Genomic DNA, 27,857 nt, shown 5'->3' with positions numbered 1-27,857 from the left:
TGCTGTAAGGGTGATACAGCAGGGTTCAAGCAGTCTACGAGATTTCTTGAGTGCATTAATGACAACTTCCTGGCACAAGTAACTGAGGAGCCAACAAAGGCAGGCGCTTGGCTGGACCTGATATTTATGAGCAAGGAAGAACTGGTCAGGGATGTGAAATCCGGAGACAGCCTTGACTGCAGTGACCAATGGTGGAGTTCAGGATCCTAAGAGGAGGGAGTTGGGCAAAAAGCTGGACCACAGCCCTGGCTTTCAGGAGAGCAGACTTCAACTTCTTCAGAGGCTTCTTCCAGGCTTGGAAGAACCCCATGGGATATGGCCCTGAAGAGAAGAGGGGTCCAGGAGAACTGCTTTATAGTCAGGGATCACCTCCTCCAAGCTCAGGAAAGCCATCCTAACAAGTAGGAGATCAAAGGCAGCAGGAGGCCTGAATGGATGAATAAGAAGGTCCTAACTGAATTCAGACATAAAAAGGAAGTGTACAAGAGGTGGAAGCAGGGGCAGGTGACCCAGGAAGAGTATAGAGCTACTGTCCAATCTTGCAGGGATAGGGTTAGGAAAGCCAAGGCCAAAGTGGAGTTGAATCTGTCAAAGAATGTGCAGGGCAACAAGAAAGGATTTTGCAAGTACATAACAGCAAAAAGATGACTAGGGAAAATGTGGGTCCATTGCTGAATGGGACAGGAAGAACTAGTGAGAAATTATATGGAAAAGGCTCAATGCCTTCTTTGCCTTAGTCTTAACCAGTAAAACTGGCCTCCAGGAATCCCAGGCCCCTGAGACGAAAAGTCTAGAACAAGGAGCTTACCCCTGGTGGAAGAGGATCAAGTTAGGGAGCATTTAAACAAACTGAATGTATGTAAGTTCATGGTGCCTGATGGGTTGCACCCATGAGTGCTGAGGGAGCTGGCTGATGTCATTGTCAGGTGTCACTTCTGATTACTTTTAAATGGTCATGGTGATTGAAAGGGGTTCCTGAAGAATGGAAGATAGCAAATATCACTCCAATCTTCAAGAAGGGAAGAAGAAAGATCTGGGGAACTACAGGCTGGTCAGCCTCACCTCAGTCCCTGGGAAGGTACTGAAGAAAATCCTCTTGCAAAACATTTCCAAACATATGGAGGACAAGCAGGTGATTGAGAGTAGCCAGCATGGATTTGTGAGGGAGAAATTATGCTTAAGCAACCTGTCAGCCTCTTACAATGAGGTGACCAGCTTGGTGGATGAGGGGAGAGCAGTGGATGTTTTTTACTTCAACTTTAGTAAGGCCTTTGACACTACCTCCCATAACATCTTCATAGACAAGCTGACAAAGTATGGGTTAGAGAAGTGTGCTGTGAGGTGGTTTGAAAACTGGCTAAATAACCGGCCCCAGAGGGTTGTGATCAGTGGCACAAAGTCCAGTTGGAGACAGGTCACTAGTGCTGTATGCCAGGGGTCAATACTGGGGCCAATACTGTTTACCATCTTAATGATCTGGATGATGGGGCAGAGTGCACCTTCAACAAGTTCACAGGAGATACAAAACTGGAAGGAGTGGATGATAGACCAGATGGTTGTGCTGCTATCCAGAGAGATCCGGACAGGCTGGAGAACTGGGCAGAGGGGAATCTCATGAAGTTCAACGAGGGCAAATGCAAACTCCTGCATTGGTTTTCCTGGTGGGCAACTAGCTGACCATGAACCACCAATGCACCCTCATGGCAAAGAGGCCAACAGTATCCTAGGCTGCGTTAGGAAGAGGGAGGTGATCTTTCCTCTGTATTGAGCAGTGGTGAAGTATTGTGTCCAGTTCTGGGCTCCCCAGTACAAGAAAGATATGGACTTACTGGAGTGAGTCCAGAGCAGGGCCACTAAGATGATTAAGGGACTGGAGCATTTGTCATATGAGGAAAGGCTGAGAGAGCTGGGACTCTTTAGCCTGGAGAAGAGGACACTCAGGCAGGATCTTATCCATGTGAATAAATACCTGTTGGGAGGGTGTAAAGATGGAGCCAGAGTCTTTTCCATGGTACCCAGTGAAAGGACAAGAGGCAATGGGCATAAATTAAACAACAGAAAATTCCATCTGACAACAAGAAAACACTTTTTTACAGTGAGGGTGGTCAGGCACTGGTAGAGGTTGCCCAGAGAGATTGTGGAGTCTCAATCTTTGTAGATGTTAAAATCCCAGTTGGACACTGTGCTGGACAGCCTGCTCTAGCTGACCCTACTTGAGCAGGTGGTTTGGATTAGATGACCCTCAGACGTCCTCTCCAAACTAAACTATTTTGTGATTTTGCAATTCTGTATGGGATTGAGCAGACATGCAAACTGAGAAATAATGAAAATAAAAAAGCCATATGGTCTCATTTTGCAAGTTATAATTGGGAGATTATTCCGTTTTGACAACAGGAAGATCTGGATGTTGCCATGAATTGATGGGATAGGGTGCAGGGTAGCTCCTGGTTGCAACCACTTTTACATGACCCAGTGTGTGTATACTGCAGTGGTCACATTAACTGGAGGACTGCAACTTTCTGCTCCATCTAGTACAGGCACATGTGATGAACTTAGTTAAAAGTGAAACAGAAGTGAATGCTCTGGATTTCTGTCTCATTGCTATTAAGTTGATAAATGCCTTTGGAAGTAAGTTCTATTAAAATTAAATAGACAGGACTGAACAGAAAAAACTGGTTTTCTCTTATTGATAATGTGCTGGCTGAGAGGGTGAGAAGATTCCAAGGTCATAAAATGAACTTGAAAAGTTTTGAATCTCTGAAGGTAGTGAAAGCAGAATGCAAGGGTATTTGTGCTGGCAACGATGCACCTTTTCCAAGTGAGGGTAAATGCAGCCATGATAATGGTGGGATCCATCTAAGCCCAGCTCATGAAGTGGTTCCTATCAGTGTATGAACCTTGACTCTATCAGATTTCAGGTGCTACTTTCATGGATCTGCTTTTCTAAGCACTAGGGAACCTATCTCACAATGCTGCAATGTATTTTTAAAGTATTTTGATGCCTGTAAAAAATTTGGATGTATGGTCTGATGTAGGGGAATCTTACCTTTGACTTTTATGTAAATAGGATCAAGTCCAGGAATGCAAACATCTTTTTCTCCTTCACATTTTCAGAGATTAGGAAGAAAGCTATGACTTTCTTCTGTCATTCCAAAATCTGTCAAAATTGCTCATGGAAACCTTTAACCTTTTAATCTCCCAGTCTTCTTCATTCCACAAAGGATATTGTGCTAGTCAAAACAGTGTATCTTTGTTTCCTCCCCTTTCCATTTTTGGTTAAGAAAGAAAGACTGAATAAGTCTGATTGCTGTATCCTTGCTCTTTTGATGAAATTTCAACCTCTGATCAGAATAAACACTGACTTCTGAAGAGGGCTATTGAACTCAGCAATCCCTTTGAAAATGACTTTGATTTCAGAGGGGTATAGAGCTTTAGCAATTGGTTTTGAGGATTTATCAGGCTAAAAAAAACCCCTGAAAGACAGAATCCAACATCCTCTTTTTAATCAAAATTCCCAGAGATTTTGGATCAAAAAGAATAAGAGATTGGGCTCCTTGATTAATATGCAGGACATCCAGGACACCGGTCCACTCAGTGCTTTACTACTCTGTTTTCTTTGTTCTTATTCCTTCGTACATCACTTGCATATAAACATAGGACTAGAGCTGTCTCCCATGTAACATGCCTGTATTTCGCAGTGTTACACCAATTTTGAAGTTAGCCCTTGGACTAGCACTACAATTTACGTTCACAATAGCAGATATTTTTCATGTTTCTAACTTGGCCTGTAGCGTTGCCACAAAATCTGCTAGAGCAAAAACAAACAAACCCTTATTGTGCAAGAGCAAAAGCAGAAAAGAGTGTCTCTTCAAATGTGTATTTCATGCCATATAGAATATAAGTGTAATAAAGTACATTGATATTTTCACTTTTTACAGCTCTAAATATTCAGGTTGAGTAAACCACTATGTGTAAAACATATTAAATCCTACTTGGAACCTAATTCCATGCTAGTTATTGTCACACCTTCTCTCACATGTGGTATTAGGTCTGTACTGTGTTCTTTGCGCCGTTGTAAGGATCAGATCCACAACTGGTGTAAATCAGTGCAGCTTTGCTGGCTTTGACACATGTGCAACCACTTATATCTCTTGTCTCTGAGTTTCTAGATTTGCAAGCATAACAATATTACATATAGCACTTTTTATTCTGTCCTTAGAGTATGTAAATATTGGTTACTAGAAGTGTCATGTAATATACCAATTCTAATGTAAAATATGAAATCGTGAAAAATGAGAAATGGAAGATTGGTTGGCTTTGGTGCTCAGTTTGAGGGCAAGCCTTCCTCATTGTTAGATCAGTGGTTCAAAGTTTGTAAGAGATAGTTAATAGCTATAATTAAATGAGGGCTTGTGAAATAAGTCACAGTACAATTCCTCCTGGAGAAGAGTTGCAGTTGTCAACCTGACAATTATAGACTTACTGATATTTCAGTGGAAGTTTCTGAGAAAGCTATTATCATTCAGACAAAGGGCAGCTTTGCAGTAATTCTGTGCTAGCTGTATCTTAAATAAAACAATTCAATTTCAGAAGAAGGGGAAGTAAGGAGTGGGAGACTTAAACCAAAAATAGCTAAACCATAAAATATCCTAAATATATCACCAGTCATTAAATCTTTAGGTACTTCGAATATGGGCAGTGTTTTATTCACTGTGCTGCATGCCTTATAAGCCTAAGAGACTGAGTAAAACAAATTGTGTTAGAAATGGTAACTGGTCTGATTATTAGGGGCATCTACTTGAGCTGGTACAACAGCAATAGATATGGAGAGACAAAGAGCTAGCGGTGAGGGGTCAGTGTCCACATATCACATGCTTCCAACAAGCTCTAGTCTGAAACAGTGGAAAGGAATCAGTTTGTACCCCCTGATAGCACTCTACAGCATGATCCAAAGCGTGCTATGTGAAGACAATCAGAAGATCAGTTAAAAAAAAGCACTCATAGGGATGAAAACACTATTGTATGTGCAGCCTATGTTAATGTTTTTGTGTAATTTGGGCTTGGTCCTTGGCCAGTTAAATGGGTGTACTTCCACTGACCTATTCATATCTATTGTTTTACAGAGCTGAAGATTTTCTTCCTTGCTTATCCATTTTCATGTTTTCTTTCATTGATATAATTTTAGAAGGAAAATCACAATTTTTTTTCTATTTTTTTCCCTTTTACTGTAAGGTATTTGGACTTCACCCTAACGCAGATATAACTTACCAGACTAACCTGGCTAATGAAACATTAAGTACAATAGTGAGCATCCAGCCCAAAGACAGCAGCACTGGAAGAGGGGAAACACGAGAAGCAGTGGTGCAGCGTCTTGCTGATGAGATGCTAGAGAAGTTACCTCCAGATTATAACCCTCATGAGGTATATGCTCCTTTACAGATACAGATGTTTTATGTATGTATATGTTTTACAAGTTTTATTGTGCTTCCTAAATTTAACTGGCACATGTTTTAAAAAGCTCTTAAAATTATACGTAGTGTTTTATAAGTCTGTTTTGGTTTATTATCTAAAGTATTCCTTCATTGGAACCACATATTTCAAATACCATAGTCCAGTTAATTAGTCACCTTAACTCAGAAGAGCCATTAGAGACTTCAGAAAGTTCTTGCCCTCCTTAGTAGCTCAGAGAAGGACACCGGTGCCTCTTTCTGAAGGAAATGTTCTTATAGTGGTTACAGCTTTCAATTTACCTACTCTTATTATGATACCACCACTATGAATAATGGATTTTATCACTGACGTTTTCATGCCGCAGATTTTTTAGAGTTTGAGCCATAACAGATATATGTCAATCTTCTCTTGCATTTTTTATTAACAGTCTCATTAAATGGAAAAATCCAGCATAAAGCACTCTTGCATCGGTTTGTAAGAAGGATCTGGTGTCTTGCCATGTGTTTCATGAACAGTAACTGTTGAAAACCCTTCATTTCCACGATTTTACTGTTTACCATTCTGTTTTGCACTGATAGGGCTTTTTTTCCCTGGTTGCAGTCCAAGCTTGTAGAGTGTCCAGTATGCAGTATTGCAACTTGTTATGTTATACTTTATTTTCTTCTCTGGCCAACTTAAAATGTCCACTTAGGTTACAACCAATAGTCTTGGGGCCCTGGCAACATTTCCTGTCTTCTGTTCTACTATTTGTTTCAGATTTAATATGTCTTGTATAAATAGCCTCTTCTGTACTGTTATAATTCAACTCAGAACTTCTCTTTTCATTCCCTTCTTGGCAAGCTACTTAAAATCTGCAACTTTTTTTGGTGAGAGTTTCTAACAGCTTTCTCCATATGGTTATTTTTCCATTCATCCCTGCTTGTGTTGCTCTTTTTTTGTCACCTGCTTATTGAGTGATTCCCAGCAATAGTATATAAATCATTTATTTGTAGAATTTGATTTGGAATGGAGTCAGTTTTCTAGTTTTCACATTATTATTTAATAGTAAATAAATATTACAAATAGCAAATAAAATTAAATATAGTAAGTATAATAATTAAGAACACTTAATTACTACTCTAATAAATTTAATAATTTACACCTTGGATCTATGCCTATAATCTACACCTTGGATTGTTCTCAGTCCTTTTCCCTTATCCTTCCTATCAGAGTAAAGCTTTTTCATTGAACTAGTTTCTTCTAGTTTTATTCAGCTCCTTAGATTTTTTTTTTTTTTAAATTTGCGATAGCAATAGAATGCTGAATGCCTCAGTAGCATATATGGTTTTGCCATATTTGTGATATATGTATTGAGCTATTTTTTTTCAATATATTTGCTAAATCCTCCAAAGAATTGTTTCTTAATTCCCTTGTTAAACTGCCAACTTTTTTCCTCCTGAAGTATTCGTAATACTTTGAAGACATCAACAGTACTGGACTTCATATTGTAACCAGAGGGTATTCTTGCCCTCAGATTTTACCCCTGCAAAATTTCTGCAGTGCCTTTTAGTCTTGTAAAATACACATACGCTTGTTTAATCCAAATTTCACTTCTAAATGGTTTGAACAAATATTATTTTTCTCTGTCATTTCTTCTGTTTAATCTTGGTCTCATTCACTCGCATTCCTTCTTGGTTTAATCACTCAGGTTATCCATACAAAATACACATAGAGTAGGCCTCCCCTTTTCAGTCACTTCCTTGAGTGTCTTAGCTTAGGAGACAACAAATTATGGAGCCAGAAGCTGTAGTTAAGGACAAAGAATCTGGAGGGTTTACTTTGGAAGTTCCACCCAGCACTCTTAACTTGTCTCTATTTTCCTACTGTATTTGGGTACAATACATACTTTTCCATGTGACTGTATAAAAAAATCACCACCAATTGTTTTCATTGCTGTTTCACTCTCATCATCCAGTAGTATGACAAGCTATTATCTTTTCTCATGATCTGCCAATCATACATGCAGGTTTTTATTTTCTTATAAGCAATCATCTTTATAATGATGCTCACAATTAGATAGTTCTTTGCTTCTGTACCACTTCTCTGACATCTTCTCTGAGCTTCAAGGAAACCTCTTTTGCTTCAGTTCGCTTGACAACTGGTCTCTTATGATTCAAGAAAGGCGATTCGTGTTTGTACAGGACAAACCAATATTAGGTATGAATACTTTAGCATCAGCTTGCTCCCCCCTGCCACTCTCCTGCTTTGTTCTTACAGGCACAGTCACAGGATGTCCTGTTGGATCTACTTTTTCCCTCTGTATTTCTTGTAAATGTATTCTGAGCTCAGGATGTAAGTTTGTTTCATTCTCTTATCAATAACTGTAGATACCACCTCTTCCTGGTGATTTCTAGTTTTCTCAGGCTCTGTACATCTTGATCTGTGAATTGCACTTCTTTTTGATTAATCACACCACTCTATTTACACGCTGTTTCTTCAGTCCACATTACTGATGGATCACATGGTACTTTTCCACAGAACCATCCAAATATTATGCTTTGTTTCTGTGTCATGGTAGTCATTCCTTTGCTCTGAGTATCTACAGAACATCCTCTGGTCATTTTCCAACAGTTTATTATTGGTAATAATGTGTTCCTCTGTACATCTCTTGGGCTGTATCAGCTGCACTACAACTTCAGATTTTACTTCTGCAGCATTATGAGATTTGGCATTATTTCTTGCACTTCCTGATTCTTCAATATTTCCTTCTTAATTTTGCCTAATGGATTTACCCTTTCTCTCATTCTATAGATCTTAGAACTCGTTTAGGTCTTTACCAATGCTTTGTTGGAGAAGAATGTCCCTTTTCTGCCTTTAGTGCCCAGTTCCACCTCTTTGCTGCAGTTGTTTATGTGCCAGGATTGTGGCCACCTCTACACAATAAGCAAAAAGTCTGTATCAAATGTATTTCTCATCTGAACTGAAGCTCTGTTATCCTGGAACCTCTTAGAAAGGGTGGAGATGGCAGAAGTAAGCTGTAAAGAAAGCTACATTTTTAAATGAAAGTTTGCATAAACTGACAAAAAAAGAATGTCTAAAATACCAAAAGAAAAAAAAATGTTCACTAACATATAACCAAGAATTTCGTTAGTCAGAGCAGAAAAGAAGGGAGAGTTTAGCTGTTCTCTGAGGGAAGAAGCAACAGAATTCAGCAGAAGCTACAATATAATAAGCAAATGAAATTAAGCCTGCACATATGAGGAGTGAAATGGATTATAGAATTATTTCCTGTGATGTCTGAAAAAAAGGGAATGAGATGAGTTCTGTTGTTTGTCAATTTAAGTCAATATTTGGTCATTCAGGACATTATTACCTACTAGATCAGTTTAACAATCCTGAAACAAATAAAACTAATGTAAGAGACTGAGGGAATGTGTCAAAAAGAGTTCCTATGCATGCCTCATTGGATAAGAGCAGTAAAAAGAAAAACATTCATTAGTCCTAGCAGTGCAGCTTGGGTTTGCTTTTAGAAGAATATTGTGCTCCAGTAAGGCCACGACATGGTAGTCTTTGGAAATCCAGTTATCCAGATACCTTCAGTGGAGAAAAGGAACAAAAAAAATTAGGAAACAAATGAAGGTAAGTAAAAGCAAATACTCTTCAGGGAAAGCGGCAGGTGCCTTTGCTATCTTTGATTAGTTCTTGTGGCTCCCTTTAGAAAGTATGGAGTGAATTTGCTCAGAGTTAAAACCCCAACAGGCTAGGTTAGGGACAGATGGTACTGAAACCAATTATTTGCTGACATTCAGAGCTCCAGATTGTACTTTCTCTTGATACATTGTGAATCCAGAAAAAATTCAGGCTGTCACACAGAGGCTTTTATTTCTCAATAGCCTTTGATGTTGTAAAGGCAATGACGTTGTAACCAACAACTTTCAAAACAGGGCAACCATTTTACCCCATGATATATGCTTCTCTTTTTGTTGTTGTGTTCTTGTAATGCTTCCTCTCACCAGTCAAATAACTGACTCAATGTCCACCCAAAAGACTATAACCAAAACAAGTCACCTTTGCATGCTTTATCAGACTGCAGTTTGACACAGGTGGTGGAAAAGCAAAATAAACCTTCCTCCTGACCTAAAACTGTCTTCATTTTTCTCACTCCAAAGGCAGAGGCAGAGTAAGAATTCTGCTTTCATGACCCCTTTTGCTTCTGCGTCTTGCCTCACAGGTAACAGAGAGATTAATGGTAAAATGATTAGGTCCAGTCAGTCCATGTGAGTGAGGATAGATACAAGAAGAAATGTCAGCTTGTCACATGCAGAGGTTTATAATGAAAATGATCAGCAGCTTGAAAAACAGCTTGGTAGGGAAGAGACATGAAGACATTCCAAAGATACTGCACTTTACTGGAGGCTGGCTTTTAACCCAAGTAGCAATGGGTTTTTTCCTTTAAATATTTTTTGTAGTAGTGATTTTACCTTATGTTCCGCTAAGGCTATGACTACATTAGCAGGTATTGCATGGGAACAGGAGTTCATCTGAGGACCCCAGGCCTGCATTAGATGTTTTATTGGGGAATTTACTTTGGTCTGACTCTAGTCTGGGCCTATAGGCTGAACACCCATTAGTGGTTGGAGTACGTTAGACTCCCTGAAGCATACCTTTTGGGTTAGTTTAATTTGAAGCTAAGCCAGTTTGTGTGCCTGGAGTCTACTTTTCAGTGCAGGTTTTTGCTAAAAAAAAACTAAAAAAAATTCGGGGTCTGAACTAAAACACTAACGTCGATGCTTTTTTAAGGTGTCTCTGGTTTACTTGCCAGCCCTATCAGATATGGTGGTCACCCAGCTCTAGGGCTTCAGCTATTTTCTACATATTTCACTGCCCACTTCCTTGTATACAACAGAGAAGTGGTCCTTGACACCACTTGGAAAGAGCTTTGGCTTGGACATGCCTTGAGCTTGTCTTTCTTATTCAGGCCTCTCATTTAGAACACCTCACAGAATGATGGACTTCCCATTTCTGCTGACAGAGTATAGCAAGTAACCAAGCCTAATTGAAAAGAATAGCATTTACTGAAAATGGTAGGCAGTTACTACTACAGTAACTTGGTCACTGGTCATTAAATGGCATGAGTTTGGCAACTGGTTTTCTGCTGAATATCCTATAAAGTATGTGGTGATGAAGGAGTTGGTGACCTGAGGACAGCTAAGAAATGTGCATAGAGGAATCTCACAGTAGAGGTATGCATTGCAAAATCATGTAGACCAAGCTCTTGAGATTATGATTTTAGTTGCTCCTTTCTTAGATCACCTTGTTTTATGTTAGATGACAGCTGTTTGCATAATGAAAAGGAGATGTTGTAAGTGGGCTTTATGGAATTAGTATATTAATCTCAGAAGGGCAATTTTGGTTAGTGAGTTTTGTCTTTTGAGTTTTTTTCTGTCAGTCGGTATCCATCTCTTTATGTCATAATAAATACAGCACTGGAAGTAAGTCATCTGATTGCTTGATAAGAATTCTAATACAAAACCAGTCAATCATACCTCAGAGCTGATATTTAACACTAATCTTAACAGCAAGATTTCCAAGAAAGGCACTATGTTACATCTAGTAAATCTCACTGCAGATCAGGATTAATTTGTATAAATAAGGTAGGAAGTATGTAATTTTTTTTCAGTTTTCGTATCTGGTTATGCTTGGTGCTCCAGGCTGAGTGATGTGGGCATGTCTAGGATGGATTAACAAATTTCTGCATTACTGGTTCACTCCATTATTCAAAACATTACAGGTATTTTTGTAGGTACATGAAAACAAATCAGAAGAATGTTTAAATTCTGAGGATTCACTAGTTAAACAAATTGCATAATTATCAGTACAGTAATATTTTAGAATATTTATTTCATCTTCTCTTTGTAGATTCATAAATATCAATATTTTGGAAAATAACCCCTTAACAATGTCTTCCATACAATTTTTCCTCAAACGGGAGAAATTCTTCCTCTAAATGATCCCCAAGAGGAACACATGCTTTGTAGACTAGAAAAAAATGTATTTCTTATTTAAAGGATGAAATGCATGGACTATATTCTGTATAAGTCCTTTCTTATTAGTGGCATGCACTAGACTTGTAAGTATTCTGGAAAAAAAAATTAAACTTTTTTTTGCTGTTTTGGCAAGAGGGAGAATTATCAATTCCTGTGAAATTTTCAGAAAGCAGAAGCTTTCCCTGGATTTTGTGTGAAAAAAATCAGAATACTTCATTGTGTAAATTATCCAAAAAGAGTTTATTGTCTCAGCTGTAGTCTTGTGATAGCTGATTTTGGTAGTTTTTTCTCTTTTAGAGGAAGAAACACATTAACTCAGTCTGTAAAATGAACTGTCACACTGCAAAGCATTAGCATAATTGGCTGGCACCTATTTCTTGGACATTCTGTATGACAAACTCATGGGTCCTTGTGATTAAAATATGATGAATAACCTTGCTGATAGCTGTCTCCCAAGGAGAATAGCATATAAAGTTGAAAAAGAGTATTTTATTGGGCTTGGAGTTGAAACTTGAGAATTGGAAATTGTCAAAGCATTTACTCATTTATACTAGCAATTATAACTACTCAACTGCTATATTATGTTCATCTTGCAGAAACTTGCTATTCAGTGTAATAATAAGATCTTTATTAATGTTTACTATGTGTATATAACCTACAGTATACATAATAATGTATACAATGAGATATATGAGTGTATCTGGAAGAACACAAAGCAAAATCCAGTGGACTTCTGGCCTTGATCAAGTAGCATGCATTATACCAAATCTTGTGGCTTCCACTTGGCTGCAGTAGAATTCCAATGATACTCCTGAAATAGGATCTCTTTGAAAGAATAGACTTTCTAACTCTTTCTTCATCTTTAGTTAGTAAGCTCAAAATAAGCTCTTAAATTATATTAGCAAACTGATCCTATGGGTCAGCTCTTTTATGATAAATTAATGGCCATATAGGTATCTGGATTTAGGATCTTATTTTACTGTTTGAGATCTCTTTTTGGTTCCAGAGTCCCCTTGCAGAATTTCACCTGCAGAGGGAAGGAGTGACTATGTCAAAGATCAGGGTTCAGGCTGTTTCAGTGTGAAAGATGATGCATGTGGCTGAGTGGTAGCGAGTACAGAGAAAAAGCCATTGGATTTCTGAATGCTGAGTCATAGTGGGGAAAAACACTTGGAAATCTTAAAAACCAAGAATTCTGGTACTGTGTGAGGTACAGGCACCATGATTTCTGCAGGTGCCACTAAATCCTCTCTCATCCACTGTAGTATACAGTGATCTTTGATATACATGGAACATACAGTGTATGTCTGAAACATATCATATATGCGTCATATGCTAAAGTGAGACAGGCAATGCTTTTGCTACTGTTGCTGTGACATGTCCTTAAGTAACATAGACAACTAATTCAATTTTGAAAATGTTCACTGTTGAATATGGGTGAAACTGTTATCCTTAAAAATTAAGAAGGCCAAAAGCTTCTACCTACAAAATGGTGCACATAATGGTGTAACAGAATTCTGTGGCATCTGTATTATTCCTGGCAATCTTGCCTCTCTAGTAATGAATCCATGAGCATCTTGTCTTATGAGTGAGTCATGTGCTATTGGAAGTAGCAGCTTTTATATATCATTGTGCTTGTTAAGTCGAACTCCATTTGTACCATTATTTCAACTCAGCAGCGCAAAAAGAGGTGAGAAAGTTCAGCTAGCACAATTTGGAAATATGAAGAACTTACCATCAAACATGTTTTTGTATAGCACGTGGGGTTTTTTTTAAGATCTAAGATCCTGCAGCTTAACAAAGATGGGAGGAACTGCTGTGTCCCTTCAAAAAGAGGGAACTTTCCGTCCTTAGAATGATGGAGGAGCTCCTTTTGGTAAGCTAATGAGTCACAGTATGCTAAATCTTACAGTTGGCACAGGACTTGAATGGCCATCTGTTACATAAAAGTTTCTTTTCTCAGGAATTATGCAATATAATTGAAAAAAACATCCTTTTGCTTTCAAAAATTATTGCATGGGAAACAGGCGATTACATTTTATAATCATTGCACTATCCTTGTTTAGGTAAAAGCCCAGCTTCAAAAGATGGGAGCTATTCAACCCCTAAACATATTTCTCCGTCAAGAAATTGACCGCATGCAACATGTTATATCAAGAGTTCGAACTACACTGACTGATCTCAAATTGGCTATTGATGGTAAGTTACAATATTAAAAATCATACTAATTAAGATGCAATATTTATTGCTAATGGTTGCTTATACTATATAACTAAATTATTTCCCCTCCTTTCCTCCCTTCCTTCCTCTTTCTCTTTTGTTCTCTACCTCCCCCAGTTTTTCTTTTTCTCTCTCTTTATCATGTGACCACTAATTCTACCCCTTAACGCCTCCTGACTGCATCTCTAAGGACACTCCATCTTAATTTATTCTGTATGCATGTGCTCCAGTATTGCAGTTCATGTCCCACAGCACTACTACAGTTCTGTGATTCTCTCTAGGATCTCTACAGAGCTCAGAGGAGCTGAATTGCATGATTAGGTCCACAGGTCATGTGCCAGAGTCATTTATGAAATTAAGCTGAGACATAATGATATAGAAGAAGGTAGAAGTGTTGCTGCTAAGTAATTGAGAGACAGGGCACTCAGGAGGCCAGGTGGTAAAGACTCTAATTTAAGGTGAGATTTGCAATGTTCGTGAAACTGGTCATACCAAATAGGATGTCTCTAAATGGAAGCTGAAGTGAGTGGGAGTGCAATCAAAAGAGAGTGATAGGGTTCTTCTTTTAGCCATCACAGGAGGTAGGCAACGGCACTCTATCTCTCAGAGACAGGAGTATTTGGCTGAAAGTGAGCAATGGTGAATGTAGTTAATCAAGAGTACAGGCAGCTAGAAGCAGATGGAAAATTTGATCAGAAAAGGAGTGAGGAAAAAGAAGGGATGATGATGTTACTGTATGCTTTTTGTTTTCACTTCCCATTTTGCTCATCTGCAAGAGTTGAAATACCCAGGAAGGAAAGTATACTGTTGCTCAGACAAGCTTCTTGAATTAACAATAAATGAAAATGAAGCAGGAATGGTTCAGTTCCACTGGTTAAAATCTCACTCAAGTCTGCTGTTCTCCAGCACAGAGGCAGAAAATGTCTGAGACAGCAAACTGTCCCCACAGGGAGAAGGTCAGAGTGCCTCAAAACTAGTCCCTTCTGATATAAGTGATGGCAGTACTGTGATCTGTCTTACTGGTGTTTTCCAGTCTTTTGACAATAAGTCCTTCATGAAGGGAGATTTTTTTTTAATTTGTATTTTTGTTACATAAGAATCAAAAGGGTTTTTTTTTCCTGTCATTTGTATGATACACCAAGGCAACAATGCATGCTTCAGAAACTTCATGCCTATAATCTGAATCTAGGAAAGAGATTCATAAATGTGCCCAAGGCTAATTAGCTTCCATATCCTGTAATAACCTATGCAAAATCAAGCTGGAAGAAACAATTGTCCTCTGTTTCAATACTGAGCTGAAAGTTCCCTTTTATATGTGCATAGAGTCCCTTTTCAAGTAAATTAAAATAATGCTTTCCATCCAAGAAAGTATTAATCTTTCCTTGATTGTGACAGATATATTTAACGTCTCAAAATGTACAATATTCTGCAGAGGGGTGAACAAGTAACATAATTTATTTGCACTTAGTATTCAGTTCCACAGTGGGCACAGTCCTCTACCACGTGTTTAATCAAGTTCATGCTGTAACTTTTGTGCAATCCTCTAAAACATTATAATTTTCTTAGGGATGGGTAAGTTAAATATAGTGAAAAATTGCTCTGAAAACAAAATTGGATAGTTAACAATAACGATTAAAGGAACATTTAGGCACTCTTTCTTGCCTCAGCAAAGGGGAAAACCCCAAACTCTCTCATACTAGATTCTCCCCCAAAACTAGTCAACTGCACTCTCAGATCAGCTGAGGTGCTCCTTTTTCTTTACAATGAGGTAAACTGGTCTGCCTGACAAACAGGTCATGTGAATTTTGACATCTGCCCTGGTCATGCATCTGGCTCTGGCTTCATGAACCTGTTAAGGCCTGAGTGCCTGCTTATAGTAGATCTAAATTTTCAAACAAATGTTGTGTTTAAGCATATAGCACATCTTCATGTTGTGTTATGTAGCTTTGTGAAAGGAGGTCTGAATATTTCATTCTGCAGGTTGCATGTGAATAGATGGACCTTTTCATTTTGCTGTTGCTCACTGAGTTAAATTTGAGGTAATATAAAGCCCTCCTCAGTGGGAGCCCGTGTGCAGCTGAACATGAATGATGTTGAGGGAATTAGCAGAGCCAGTTTTGTCCCTCTATCCAGAGGGCAGATTAAGCAGTGTTCAGCTTTTGGGAGGGGTGAGGATGTTTAGCATGTGTCCAACATGTTTGTTGGCAGCCATGCCCCAGAAGCCCGCATCTCCACCAATAAACTTTGCTTCCCAGAGGATACTTGTTTTGGATCAAATTGTAATAATTAGATTGTAGCTGCACTTTGTACTCTCAGTTATGTCCCAACCGTTAGTTCTGTTTTAATTACTTATTGATTGCCCAGAATTTTTTTCACAGTTGGTATAATACAGAGCTTCACATAAATCAGAAAACAGCAGTGATGATTGTCCTCTCAAGTGACCTAAATAGAGGCCATGCTCCAAGTAGAGAAATCTTCTTAGAGGCAAGGAAGGAACTGTTTTCTCATCTTTTCATCTGAGGAGCAGTAAGACATGGGGCTTGAACCAAAACTCCACATCCTAATCGGTTATGAACATCAGATCTTGAGCCCCCGGCAGAAGGTGACCATATTCTTTGTAAAGCAGTATATGAGCTATAGTGTTCCTGGGTACGTGCCTTATCTTCCTCCTGTGGAAACGTAGAGGCCTCTGGCATAGAATACTAATACCCTAGATGTTTGTTGGAGAGTGGGCACTTCAAACCCCCTCTCCCACTAATGAAGATAATTTCTTTAAATGCAGTAAAATCTAATGACCCATTAAGTTGTTCCTAGTCTCTTAGAGTTTGTTTGAGTAGAGGGGAACTGAATGTGGCCCATCTGTGAGTTGAGGGGGGTGGTTCTTTATTTCTCCATGCACTGAAGTAGGAGTGGTAAGTGTTTGATGGCACCCTGATATGTCTTCTATCGGTGAAGAAAGTGAGAAGAGAGATTCTGTGGAAGTTATCCCTAGTCACCCTTGAGTGGCTTCCATGAATCTCAGCAGTGGAGCATGCTTGTAGTAGCACTGAAAGTGGATATTGAATCCTTGGCAACAGACATAAGCGCAGCTTTTAATTTGGTTTTATTTCCTGGTTTTTTTTAACCTACTTAACATTCTGTTTAAGGTCTTGTCATGAAAGAAACAAATGCTTAACTCATTTATTTATGAGTATATATAGATTCTACTTTGGTCATAAAACTGCATCCACTTGGCATTTATTTCTGGTACCTTATAGCTTTGTGTTTTCAAACTAATCCTTTGGAACGGGCTACTTCATGAACAAGTGAAGGCCATACAAGAAACCTTGGATTTGTTATCCTTTCATGTCATAAATGTGCCACACGACCACAGAACTCCCGCTGCTATTTGTGCAGTACTTGCGGAGTTAGGAGAGAGAAGTCTTTTTCCTGTTAACATATTTCCTGAGAATACAGCAATCCCTCTAAAAGCTTTTACATGACTTGTAATGTGTAAAGATTTGTTTCCACAGACCCAGAGTTTTTGTTCTGTACATTTTTCTTAGTACTTGCAAGACAAGTACCTACGGGAGCATAAGCCATAAGACCAACATAGAAGGCAAAAGAAGTGGAATCAATACAAATAATCTACTTCAGAAGTCATCATGGCATTTGTCATGGAGAAGGTCTACCAGGCTTAAGCAAACTTTCCACTGCAACTACGATATGGCACCCCTCATGTTACAAAGCTAGCATATTTTCATGCATGTAATGCACACCATACATAACCTACATGCCAGGACTTGGAAAAAAAAATCACAGATTACTCTTATCCTACACTGAAAGAGAGGGAAATCAGAGCTTTTGGAATAAGACGATCAGGAACAAGGATATTACTAAGGGGACATGGGACTTTGCTATTTGCCCTCTTTTTACCCACAGAGATGTATATACCATGTGCATGTTCTTTAAATGACGCATAGATTATATGCATGAAAACTCATTAAAATTAATACACTAGTGTGTTTCAGGTATATGTTTACGCCAGGTTGAGAAGTGTGAGAAAATACAGGTGAGACTATTGAGACAGAAGGTGTTGGAGAGTAAAAAACTATGCATTTTTATATGTGTTTCTAATATTTTTTGAACTTTATAATTCAGGCAAAGCTGAATAATAACTCTTAATAACAAGGCCTTGAGGAATACTGGTGCATTTCACTAATTTCTGTACATCTCGGTCATTGATTTGCTACCTTATTAAAAACTATTTCATTACCTGCTTTTAGCTCCTCACCATCCTTATACTGCATTGCTAACCAGCATGTTGGCCTTAGGTGTTTCCTTATTGTCATTCATATAAGAATATGTTGAAACACCCAGAACTTCATGTAGACGTGAGGTAGCGTATAGTTCTACGTACAGAATAGGAATCACTTAGAATTCCTACGTCATCTACACAAACTCATGTGTTAAACCCCTGAAAGAATGAGGTAAAGATTCACTATTTTTTTCCAACTCAGAATACCATGATCTTGACAGTAGTGTTTGCATCACGTTGCTGCAAGGAATTTCTGTTCATTGTATGTAGCACCTTACAAGAGGGATATAAATGAACTCCAAAAGAGCCAAATGAAGTAGCTGATAATTTATTCTAATCTATGTGGCAAAAAAATGAAGTTCAGAAAACTAGTCTTGCCAGAGTGCACAGGAAAGGTAATTTCCCACGAAGAGAAGGAGTATGGACTCATTCCCACTGGCTGGCTAAGTTCTGTGCTGACTCGTAATGCTTTAAGACTGCTAACACTAACACATTTTTAGTTTGGCCTGCTGACGATGGTAATAGACTTTTGGACTGAAAGATCTTGGGCTCTTACCTTACTAATTTTTACAGTGTGTGTGTGTAAGGCTTGTAGGGATCATCTGTGTATTCCACTTTTGGATGAGGATTTTATTTGAAGATGATTAAGAGCACTCAGTGCAGACATTAATGGACTGTAACAATGGGGAATTCATTTGAGGAATGGAGGGGATGAGTCTAGTATGTCTTGTGGCGTAGTTACTCTTGGCTCAGCAGCTCTCATCCATTATTTACTTCTCATCCTGATAAGACTGCCAGAATGCCTCCTGTTGTCTTTTACAAAATGTGGCATGTTATTTCTGGACTTCTTAATAAGTGTTATGTATGCTTGCCATAATGCTGGCCAGGATAACTGTTTAGAAGCACACATTGCACATTTAGGACAAACTGCAGAAAACAGTTTATCTGCCTGTTCTGTTACTCCAGCTCAGGGTAGTGATTTGTATTACTTTTTGGGAGGTGTGCATGGATTTTCATCTTCAAATTATTGCTTTAAAATGTTTATTTTCAGTCCTCTGGTGGGTGCAGCCAAGTGCATTTAGTACTGGAGCTGGTAAGTTTCAGAACAATTTGCAAGGTTACTTTCAAATTTTCTTACTGACTGAAGGAATTAGTTGTTGCAGAGAATCTAGGATTTGTGTGCTCTTCTATGTGAAAAATCGCATGCTACTCAAGTTTCTCAGTTCCTGTAATCTCTCCTGACTTGAATTAAATCGAAGGATTCTGCACCAGAAAAGGAAGGTGGGAAACAAACAGAAAACAGAACAGGGGCAAAGGTTAGGTGCAGCTGGAGAGAATACCACAGTCTACAAGTGAAAAATGGAGAGTGTTGTGCATTGCAGGGCTCAGCTGCCTGATTTACTCTTCCTGTTCTGGAGACTAGGAGCAAAAGAAGGTGATAAATTGTTGAGGACCTTGGGGTTAAAACAGCATGGTGGAGTTAAATGAGCTTCTGAGAGCTTCCTGGGAATCATCTCCAAATGCTGAAGCGCCCAAGTGCTGCAAGTGAAGAAAGAGGGAAATATCCAAAGAACTGCCTGAAGCAAAGAAGTTGACTTCTTTCAGCACAGCAATGGTGGTCACCGAGCTAGCAGAAACATGCTAAAGCTTGCAAAAAAAAAAAGATTACGTTTTAGGTATGGGGAAACATACATTAGCTTTTATTGTTTTCATCTAGTACTTTGTACCTTTGGGTGGAATAATAAATAATGCTTTCCTTAGGGAAAGCACAAGCAAGTTAGCTGTTGCCATAAGGCAGAAAGGGAGGAAAGCTTATGAAGTTACAAGCAATTTGGGATTTTCTCTTCATCGTGTTCAACGAAGAAGAGGAAGTTACACCTTGGTGATGGAGGCAAGGAATGACTGGTCCAATAACAAACCTGGTTGCTTGGGAGGTAAACTTGAGTGGGGATTAAAGGCTGAAAAGATCAACTTCTACAGCTGCAACTGTGACAGTCAAGAATGGATTGATGCTTACACTGAGCTTTTTCCTCTGTGTAGTGTTAAGGCTAGCTTAACAAACTCATTGTCTAGCAAGTATCATCCTCAAGGGATAGTCTCCAATCCTATTATAATGATGTCAGCTATTGGCAAACTGTATTTGATTGAGAAACTAGTTTCTTCTCATCTCATTTATATCCTACATAATTATTCTGGTTATTCTTGATTCACATCTGTGCCTGTGGGAAGAGAATCAGTCAGTGGAGTGAGGCTTTTTTTGGTTCATGCTGGAGTTTAAGATCCTTCCTTTGCTCCTAACTTTATCCACTCATTTAAATGAGATACGCACGTTTTCTAGTCCAGATACAGGCTTTCCTAAATGTGAAATTCAAAATGTAGATCCAAATTTTACAAATTCCACAGTTTTAAGATTCAGCTTGTGGTAGGTATGGTAGTGAAAAGGGGCAACTCCATGAAATAATACAAGGTCCTGATGTAGTCCATTCAAAGCATTATGTCTATTGAATGAATGACCCTAAAACCACACCAATTTAAAAGAACAGACTATTTACTTTAATTAACAATAAAAACTAGTTATCCTCAGAACTGAGTAGCTTTATTTGGCTTATTCACTACAGAGAAATTGGATAGATTTAGATGTGGTTTAGAAGTGAGATGGTATAAATTTAGGGCAATGAAAAAGGGAAATACTAATTTTCAAACTGTGTGCCGTGCAAACAGTATGCTTACAGTACATATTATTTTTGAAGCATGGAAATGCCCTAATGTCTTTAACTGACCTCACTTTTCATCAGTCATTTTCAGATGGGCTTTATTCCATTCAAGAAAGTGAATATCATGAAGTAAACCTCAAAATAACCAAGTTATAAGCAGCTGGCCTGTCTGATTCATAGAACATTCAAGTTTGTCATGTTAAGTTCATAGGACATTCAGTCTCTTCATATGGTAACCAGTGCTCTGAGCTTCTCAGAAGTTAAATATGAGAAGCCTATGGTGTTGTGCTACTCATTCAATTTATCACATATAGTTTTTCAAACACCTGTATCACCTTTCTCCAGAAAGATGCCGTTATTTTTCTCATGTGTTACTAATTTTATTTCTGACAATTATTTTATTTTTTTAATTATTTTTATCGGAGTATTTTAGCTGCAGGAATGCATCCCAACACCCACAGATGTCATTTAGTGCTGAAATTCAAGCACTGTATGCCTACGGCCAGAGATGACACCCACTCACTAGGAATATTTATGCAGCTATATGGGCAAGGCCAGAACTGTGAACATACCTCATCCCCAAGAACACTCTGGCTTAGCGTTCTCAGCAGCTGCTCTGAGTCATAACGGGCAGACATCCTAAGAGATTTCACCATGCTTCAGGGCAGAGACTGGTTGTATCTCCCTACTTGAAAAGCTCCAGCCTGCCCACAAAAATAGGGAAGAAAATGTGGCTCTCTGACAACCCTTGTTGCAGGAGAAAGTTAGCTGCATCAGCCTGAAAAGAAGGAAGAACCAGAGATGAAAGAGTTCTTTCTTTCTTAGTTCAGATGGTAATGATCCCCAGGGTTCAAACGGGATGCTCTTCACTTGTTTTCTGCCCTCACTACGGTTGCCCTGAAGTTGAAACCAACATGTGTTGCATGATTTTTTTCCACTTTTTCTGCCTCCAGAGGGTGAATAGAGTGTATGGTCTAATATTACATTTTTCTAGGCAAAGGAGAGGTGACATAGAGTGGCTTCTTTCTTAAATGTTGGTGCTCTTGGTTATATGTTAGAGGAGATTTATACCCAAAGAGAAGCTTTATTAATTGTGTTATAAAAGACTCTTAGTTGTCCCAAAACACAATTCTGAACCAGACTACAAAGCCATCACAGAGAATGTGGGTGTATTGGGCTTGTGTGGCAAGGTTTTGCTAGCAGGCAGGCTCTATGGGGTGGCTTCTGTGAGAAGCTGCTAGAAGCTTCCCCTATGTCCGATAGAGCCAATGCCAGCCGGCTCCAAGATGGATCCGCCACTGGCCAAGGCCAAGCCCATCAGCGACAGTGGTAGGGCCTCTGGGATAACATATTTAAGAAGGGGAAAAAGTTGCTGTGCAACAGCAAGTGTAGCCGGAGAGAGGAATGAGAATATGTGAGAGCAACAACTCTGCAGCCCCCAAGGTCAGTGAAGAAGGAGGGGGAGGAGGTGCTCCAGGCACTGGAGCAGAGATTCCCCTGCAGCCCCTGGTGAAGGCCATGGTGAGGCAGGCTGTCCCCCTGCAGCCCATGGAGGTCCACAGTGGAGCAGATCTCCACCTGCAGCCCGTGGAGGACCCCACGCCGGAGTAGGTGGATGCCAAAAGGAGGGTGTGACCCCATGGGAAGCCTGCGCTGGAGGAGGCTTCTGGCAGGACCTGTGGACTCATGGAGAGAGAAGGGCCCACGCAGGAGCTGGTTTGCTGGCAGGACTTGTGACCGTGTGGGGCACCCATGCTGGAGCAGTCTGTTCCTGAAGGACTGCACCCCATGAAAAGGACCCACGCTGGAGCAGTTTGTGGAGAACTGCAGCCCGTGGGAAGGACCCACATTGGAGAAGCTCATGGAGGACTGTCTCCTGTGGGAGGGACCCCACAGTGGAGCAGGGGAAGAGTGTGAGGAGTCCTCCCCCTGAGGAGGAAGGAGCAGCAGAGACAACGTGTGGTGAACTGACCGCAACCGCCATTCCCTAACCCCCTGCACCACTGGTGGGGAGGAGGTAGAGAATTTGGGAGTAAAGTTAAGCCTGGGAAGAAGGGAGGGGTGGGGGGAAGGTGTTTGAAGATTTAGTTTTTATTTCTCATTACCCTACTCTGATTTTATTGGTAATAAATTAAATTAATTTTCCCCAAGTTGAGTCTGTTTTGCCCATGATGGTAACGGGTGACTGATCTCTCCCTGTCCTTATCTCGACCCATGAGCCTTTCATTATATTTTCTCTCCCCTGTCAAGCTGAGGAAGAGAGTGACAGAGTGGCTTTTTTGGGCACCTGGCTTCCAGCCAGGGTCAAACCACCACAGTGGGATAGGCAGTGTTTTTTAATATTTGCAGTTTTGTAAAAGTTGATGGGTTTCTCATAGCATTCGCTGCACAAAAAGAGGTGTGTATAAATGAGAGCAGGTCATTATCTGCTAGAAGAAAATGAAGCCTATTTGCCATTGATATATAGTAGAAAGTACCAGATTTGCACACACTGTTATACAAGCATTCTTCTAAATTAAAAGCTGGTGTTTTGTTTCTGGATATTCTTCTCCTTCCCCTGAACTGGGGACCTGCCAACCTCAATGGAAGGAAGGAGTTTGAAATGCTTCCTTATTACAGGCCACATTTTCATACAGATATGTTTGGATGGGCTACTGCAGTTCTTGTTTGCAGTCACCCAGACCACTTCTCTTTCCTTTACATATTCTGTGGTGGAAGCCGCCTAATTCTGTTTGGTATCTCATGTAATCCTTGTGGCAATTACAGCAGTTGTGTGTATGACAATGCATTGAACATTGGTATTACATGAACATTTAATTGGAGTGGGGGCTACCAGACAATTTTCTATAATTTAAAATATTTTAGCTGGAATAGAGAAGACATCCTGAGGCATGGCCATGTGCCAGCTCTCAGTACTATTAAGAGTACAAACCAATAAGATGTAGGAACTTCTGGCACATGGAATGGTGAGTGTCACTGAAAAATCATTGTCTTAGTAAATGCCAATATTTTAGTGGAAGCAACAGTACTGTGCATGGAATATGTGAGTACACACTGCCACTGGCAAAAGTATATATAAAAAATTTTGCCTCTAGGTTTATTCTATGTACTGCTTTCCCCCTGGGAATCTTGATAATGGAAATGTACAAAGTTATCATTAATAACAGTGAATTTCATGAATATAATCACTGTCAGTACATGCTTAGGATATAGATGAGTTACTCAGTATATCTCTATCATTGATCATGTATGTGGGAACCAATAAAATATATTAAAAAAATTTGAATGATTAATCACATTCCAAACACAGTGTGAATATAATGAATATAAATATTATGTGTGAGGGAGAAGGAGTTATTTAAAAAAAAAATCCTTATTTCAGATCAAAATAACAGAAGAAATATAATTTATCTTTTCACCTTTAACTTTGAATCAAGTCTTATAGGTTTGAGCAAATTAATTGCAAACTGATAAGACTTTAGTGCAACAGGTGTGCAATTAAGGCACAACAAAAGGGGTTTATTAGAGTCAGAATGTCATTTGGAAGTTTTAATTGCCTTTGCAAGCTAGGGGAAAGTTCATTCTGAATGTTTCACTTATCTTCTAGGAACCATAATTATGTCAGAAGAATTGCAAGATGCTTTAGATAATATGTATGATGCTAGAATTCCAAAACTATGGTTTAGGATTTCCTGGGAGTCAGCTACTTTAGGATTTTGGTTTACTGAGCTTCTTGAAAGAAACCAGCAGTTCAGCAGTTGGCTGCAGGATGGCCGACCAAATCAATTCTGGATGACAGGATTCTTTAATCCACAGGTAAGACTGCCAGATTGATCTTTTTAACTGCTATGTAACAGTTAAATTAGACCTTGAGAGAACTTCAAGCTGACTCAATTGTGACTACATGAAGTGTAATCTAAATTCAATTTTTAGCATAAATGTAGGATATATTAACTTCAACATCTATTGAAGAAATTTTTGCCAGACCAAAATAACGTTACTGAAATAATGGAATGCATCTTCTGGTTGCTTTAATTATAGTGTGGAAATTGGGTAAATACATCTTTTCACATTTCAATGTTATCCTCTTTTTCCCCCTCCTCTGTTACAGTAATCTGTTTTTCATTCATTGTATGAAAATCCCTTTGAGTACAAAACAAGGTAGGTTTCAAAACTTTGACATAGGAAGAAGAGATTTGGATTTGGCTCTCAATCCTTGCAAATCAGTTCCTTGAAATGGAAGGTTTGTTATTTATACCACTCCAGAATTGTGCCAGACTTGGTCTGCAGAGACGTATAAAAAATACAGCCTCTTGCCTGCACCATCTAAAATAAAAACCTGGCACAAAATGAAACACAAAAAAGGGAACAGCTGAGAACAGAGCTAAAAGAAGTAAAGTATACATACCTAGATGATGTGTAGTTTCTTTGCACAGCTATCCACATTCATTAAAGCTTTTTATGATTCACAGATGTTTGTGGGAAGTAAGAGTTGTGGAAGTGAGTCATTGTGAGAGTATCCAGCCAACAGGTTTCTGTGAAGCCTTAGCAAAAAGCTATTTTAAAGATCTATTTTAATCTCAGTACTTGTTAGCAATGCAAAAGCTAGCTGAAACAGCTGCCTAGAATAGAGAAAGCAACAGTGGCAAATATTCTCTAGGACTACTGCTGGGAAATATGCATCTATCATCTATCCTGTCTGTGTCAGCTGTCTGCCAATACCACTTTATAGCATGGAAGTGTGCTCACGGAATCCCTTAGCAAAGGGTTCCCAAGCAAAAGTATGAGGGAGAGGAGTAGGAGGTTTAATAAAATGATTCTGCTTCCACACTTGGTTTGTTAGCAACACATTGATAGTGGCACTCTGAAATATTCCTAAGTAACTTTTGCAATGATCAGTCTGGATGCAACCCTAATAGATTTTGGTTTTGTTGGTGTTTGCTTTTGCACTACAGATGAGCAAGACCTGATACAGATTTTGTACTGGCCATTTTAGATGGCTTATTTGTGCTTTGCGGTTGTGTCGATTCTGAAATTTTGCCAGCCCAAATTGGGCATCCTACATTTTTTTTTGATCCATGCATTTGGATTTCTCAAAAAAAGGTGCCAAGTAATCAGAGTAAAATGTCCCCAAACAAGTTGTGATTTAATAGACCATAGTAAGTGAGAAAGCCTCCAGAAATACAAAATTTAAACACTTCATAACACGTAGTTCTAAAAGTCCCTAAATACATAGTGTGCAGTGAAAAAAATCTGAGAATGAGATGTGCTTACCTGATTTAAAAATTTATTTTTAATAATAAATTAAGAAGCTTAAGAATCAGATGGTTGTTGTTATAGTCTCCATTTTCTGTAACCCAGGCTGTGGGAGTGGCTCATTCTACAAGAAATTCACCTGAGCAAAGACTCCTTTTCTATTTAATTAACTATTATTTTGTTAATAGTCATATTTCTGTGTTTAAAATCAGTATTTCATATGTTAAGAAAATTGATTTTCATCTTAAGCAAGTTGAGGTGATGAAGTATTAGTGCTGCAGTTCTAATGGCGTGTTTGTAATGGCTGAGAAATTGTCAGAAAAATACTTTCATTTGTGAGATGAAATGCAGCTCCTAAGTAATTTGTAATTTGCCTACTTGCATAGATCTCACTGTTTGCTCTATAGTCAATGGATAAATGCCATGGATAACACAAGACAATAAAGTAGATTTATAGCACTGGGAGAATGAGGCATTCTGGCAATAAAAAATAATATAGGACCTGACTCTGCCTTCTCTTGGGCTGTTTATACACTAGGATAAATTCAGTAATTTCACAGAAGTTAATCTTTATTTATAGTGATACAAATGAGAGCAGGCTCAGGCTTTTATGTAAAAGAAACCTTATTCCCTGTGTGTGTCTGCATTGGGCCAAGATAACTGGGCTGAACAAAACAAGAAGTGCCATGAATTTTCTTAACTCCTTGAAGTTAATCTGGTGTTACTGGATTTTTTCCTCAAAAAACCTGACACTATGCATATCTCATTTCTACCTCCCAATTGCCATTTTGTGGTTGATACTGTTTTATTGTTTCCGTGTTTGCATCTCTGTATCCAGTTGCTGTCACTTGTCCTATATATGGATTTTAAGCCCTGTGAGGCAGAACTGTCCTTCTGGTTGTATAGTACTCAGCATAATGAACCCTCAGCCTATTTCTAAGACCCTTAGATGCCAAAGCAATGTGAATACTAATAAGGTATGAAGTACAATGCCTCCATTCCTCAGTGCCCACTTAATTCTAGTAAACCTGCCATAATTTGCTTGCTGTAGAAATTGCAAAATAAGTGACAAACAAGGAACCTCCTAAGCAAGGTAAAGGAGAGAATATGATTGTGAAAGCAATAGACTTAACTGGTTTCCATATTTCTTGTCATAGCTTCCATGGATGTCTGCTTCTCCCTTACTAGAAGGTTCAGAGTTAGTTTGCATGGGTTGTTAGCAGGCAAAGGGACAAAGCTTTAGCAGCCTTCAGTGAGCAGGCCAGGGAGAAGTTCAGGAAAAGGCAGGTGAAGAAAGAAGAAATAATTTTGCCTGATTCTGAAATCTCAACATGCCCCCCCCCCCCCAAAAAAAAAAAAACAACCCAACCCCAAAACACACAAACAAACAAAAAAAAACAGGGCAAAGATTACCAGAAATCAAAATAAATGTCTTAGCAAGTGGTCCATTATGTCCCTGAGAGAGGGTTTTGGGGGGAGCCAAGCCCTCAGTCATACAGTGGCACCTCAAGCCACTTGATTCTTCCTTGCTGTTTATTGTGCCGTTCACCTGCTCTGGGATACACAGCTGGGCCTGCAGCTCACAGCTGTAGTCTTTAAACACTGTCTAGGACTCATTCAAATGAGCAGGTAAGTGTTACAAGTCCCACTGCAGACAGCGTATAGGTCCTGCCATCTCTGTAAGAATAGTCTGCAGTCTAAATCTTATCCCTGAAGACAACTCACAGCTCCGAGCTTACTTTTATTCTAGTGTTTCCACAGTGCCTTTGAACTGATTCCCTTAATACAGTCATTGCTCTGTCCTGTCCTCTTCAGGCTCTTCTTTCTTTAATATTCCAGTATATCTGGGATCTAGTAGCCCTCTGGGGCCTTCTGGCAGTGAACACTTCATGT

General features: G+C 39.1%; 1 protein-coding gene across 1 annotated transcript in view; it reads left to right on the top strand.

Annotated features, from left to right (window-relative positions):
- LOC142405960 (dynein axonemal heavy chain 5-like) overlaps positions 1-27,857 on the top strand; it is a 173,474-nt gene that overhangs the window by 140,066 nt on the left and 5,551 nt on the right. The window contains exons 73-75 of the mRNA XM_075494186.1: positions 5,233-5,421; positions 13,544-13,676; positions 24,316-24,524. Of these exons, the coding sequence (XP_075350301.1) occupies positions 5,233-5,421; positions 13,544-13,676; positions 24,316-24,524 (531 nt within the window). The remainder of the gene's footprint in view (positions 1-5,232; positions 5,422-13,543; positions 13,677-24,315; positions 24,525-27,857) is intronic.

The sequence above is a fragment of the Mycteria americana genome, chromosome 2 (genome assembly GCF_035582795.1).
Source record: "Mycteria americana isolate JAX WOST 10 ecotype Jacksonville Zoo and Gardens chromosome 2, USCA_MyAme_1.0, whole genome shotgun sequence".
Lineage (NCBI taxonomy): Eukaryota > Metazoa > Chordata > Aves > Ciconiiformes > Ciconiidae > Mycteria > Mycteria americana.
The sequence above is the reverse complement of the archived record's forward strand: the minus strand, read 5'-3'. Positions and strand labels throughout refer to the sequence as shown.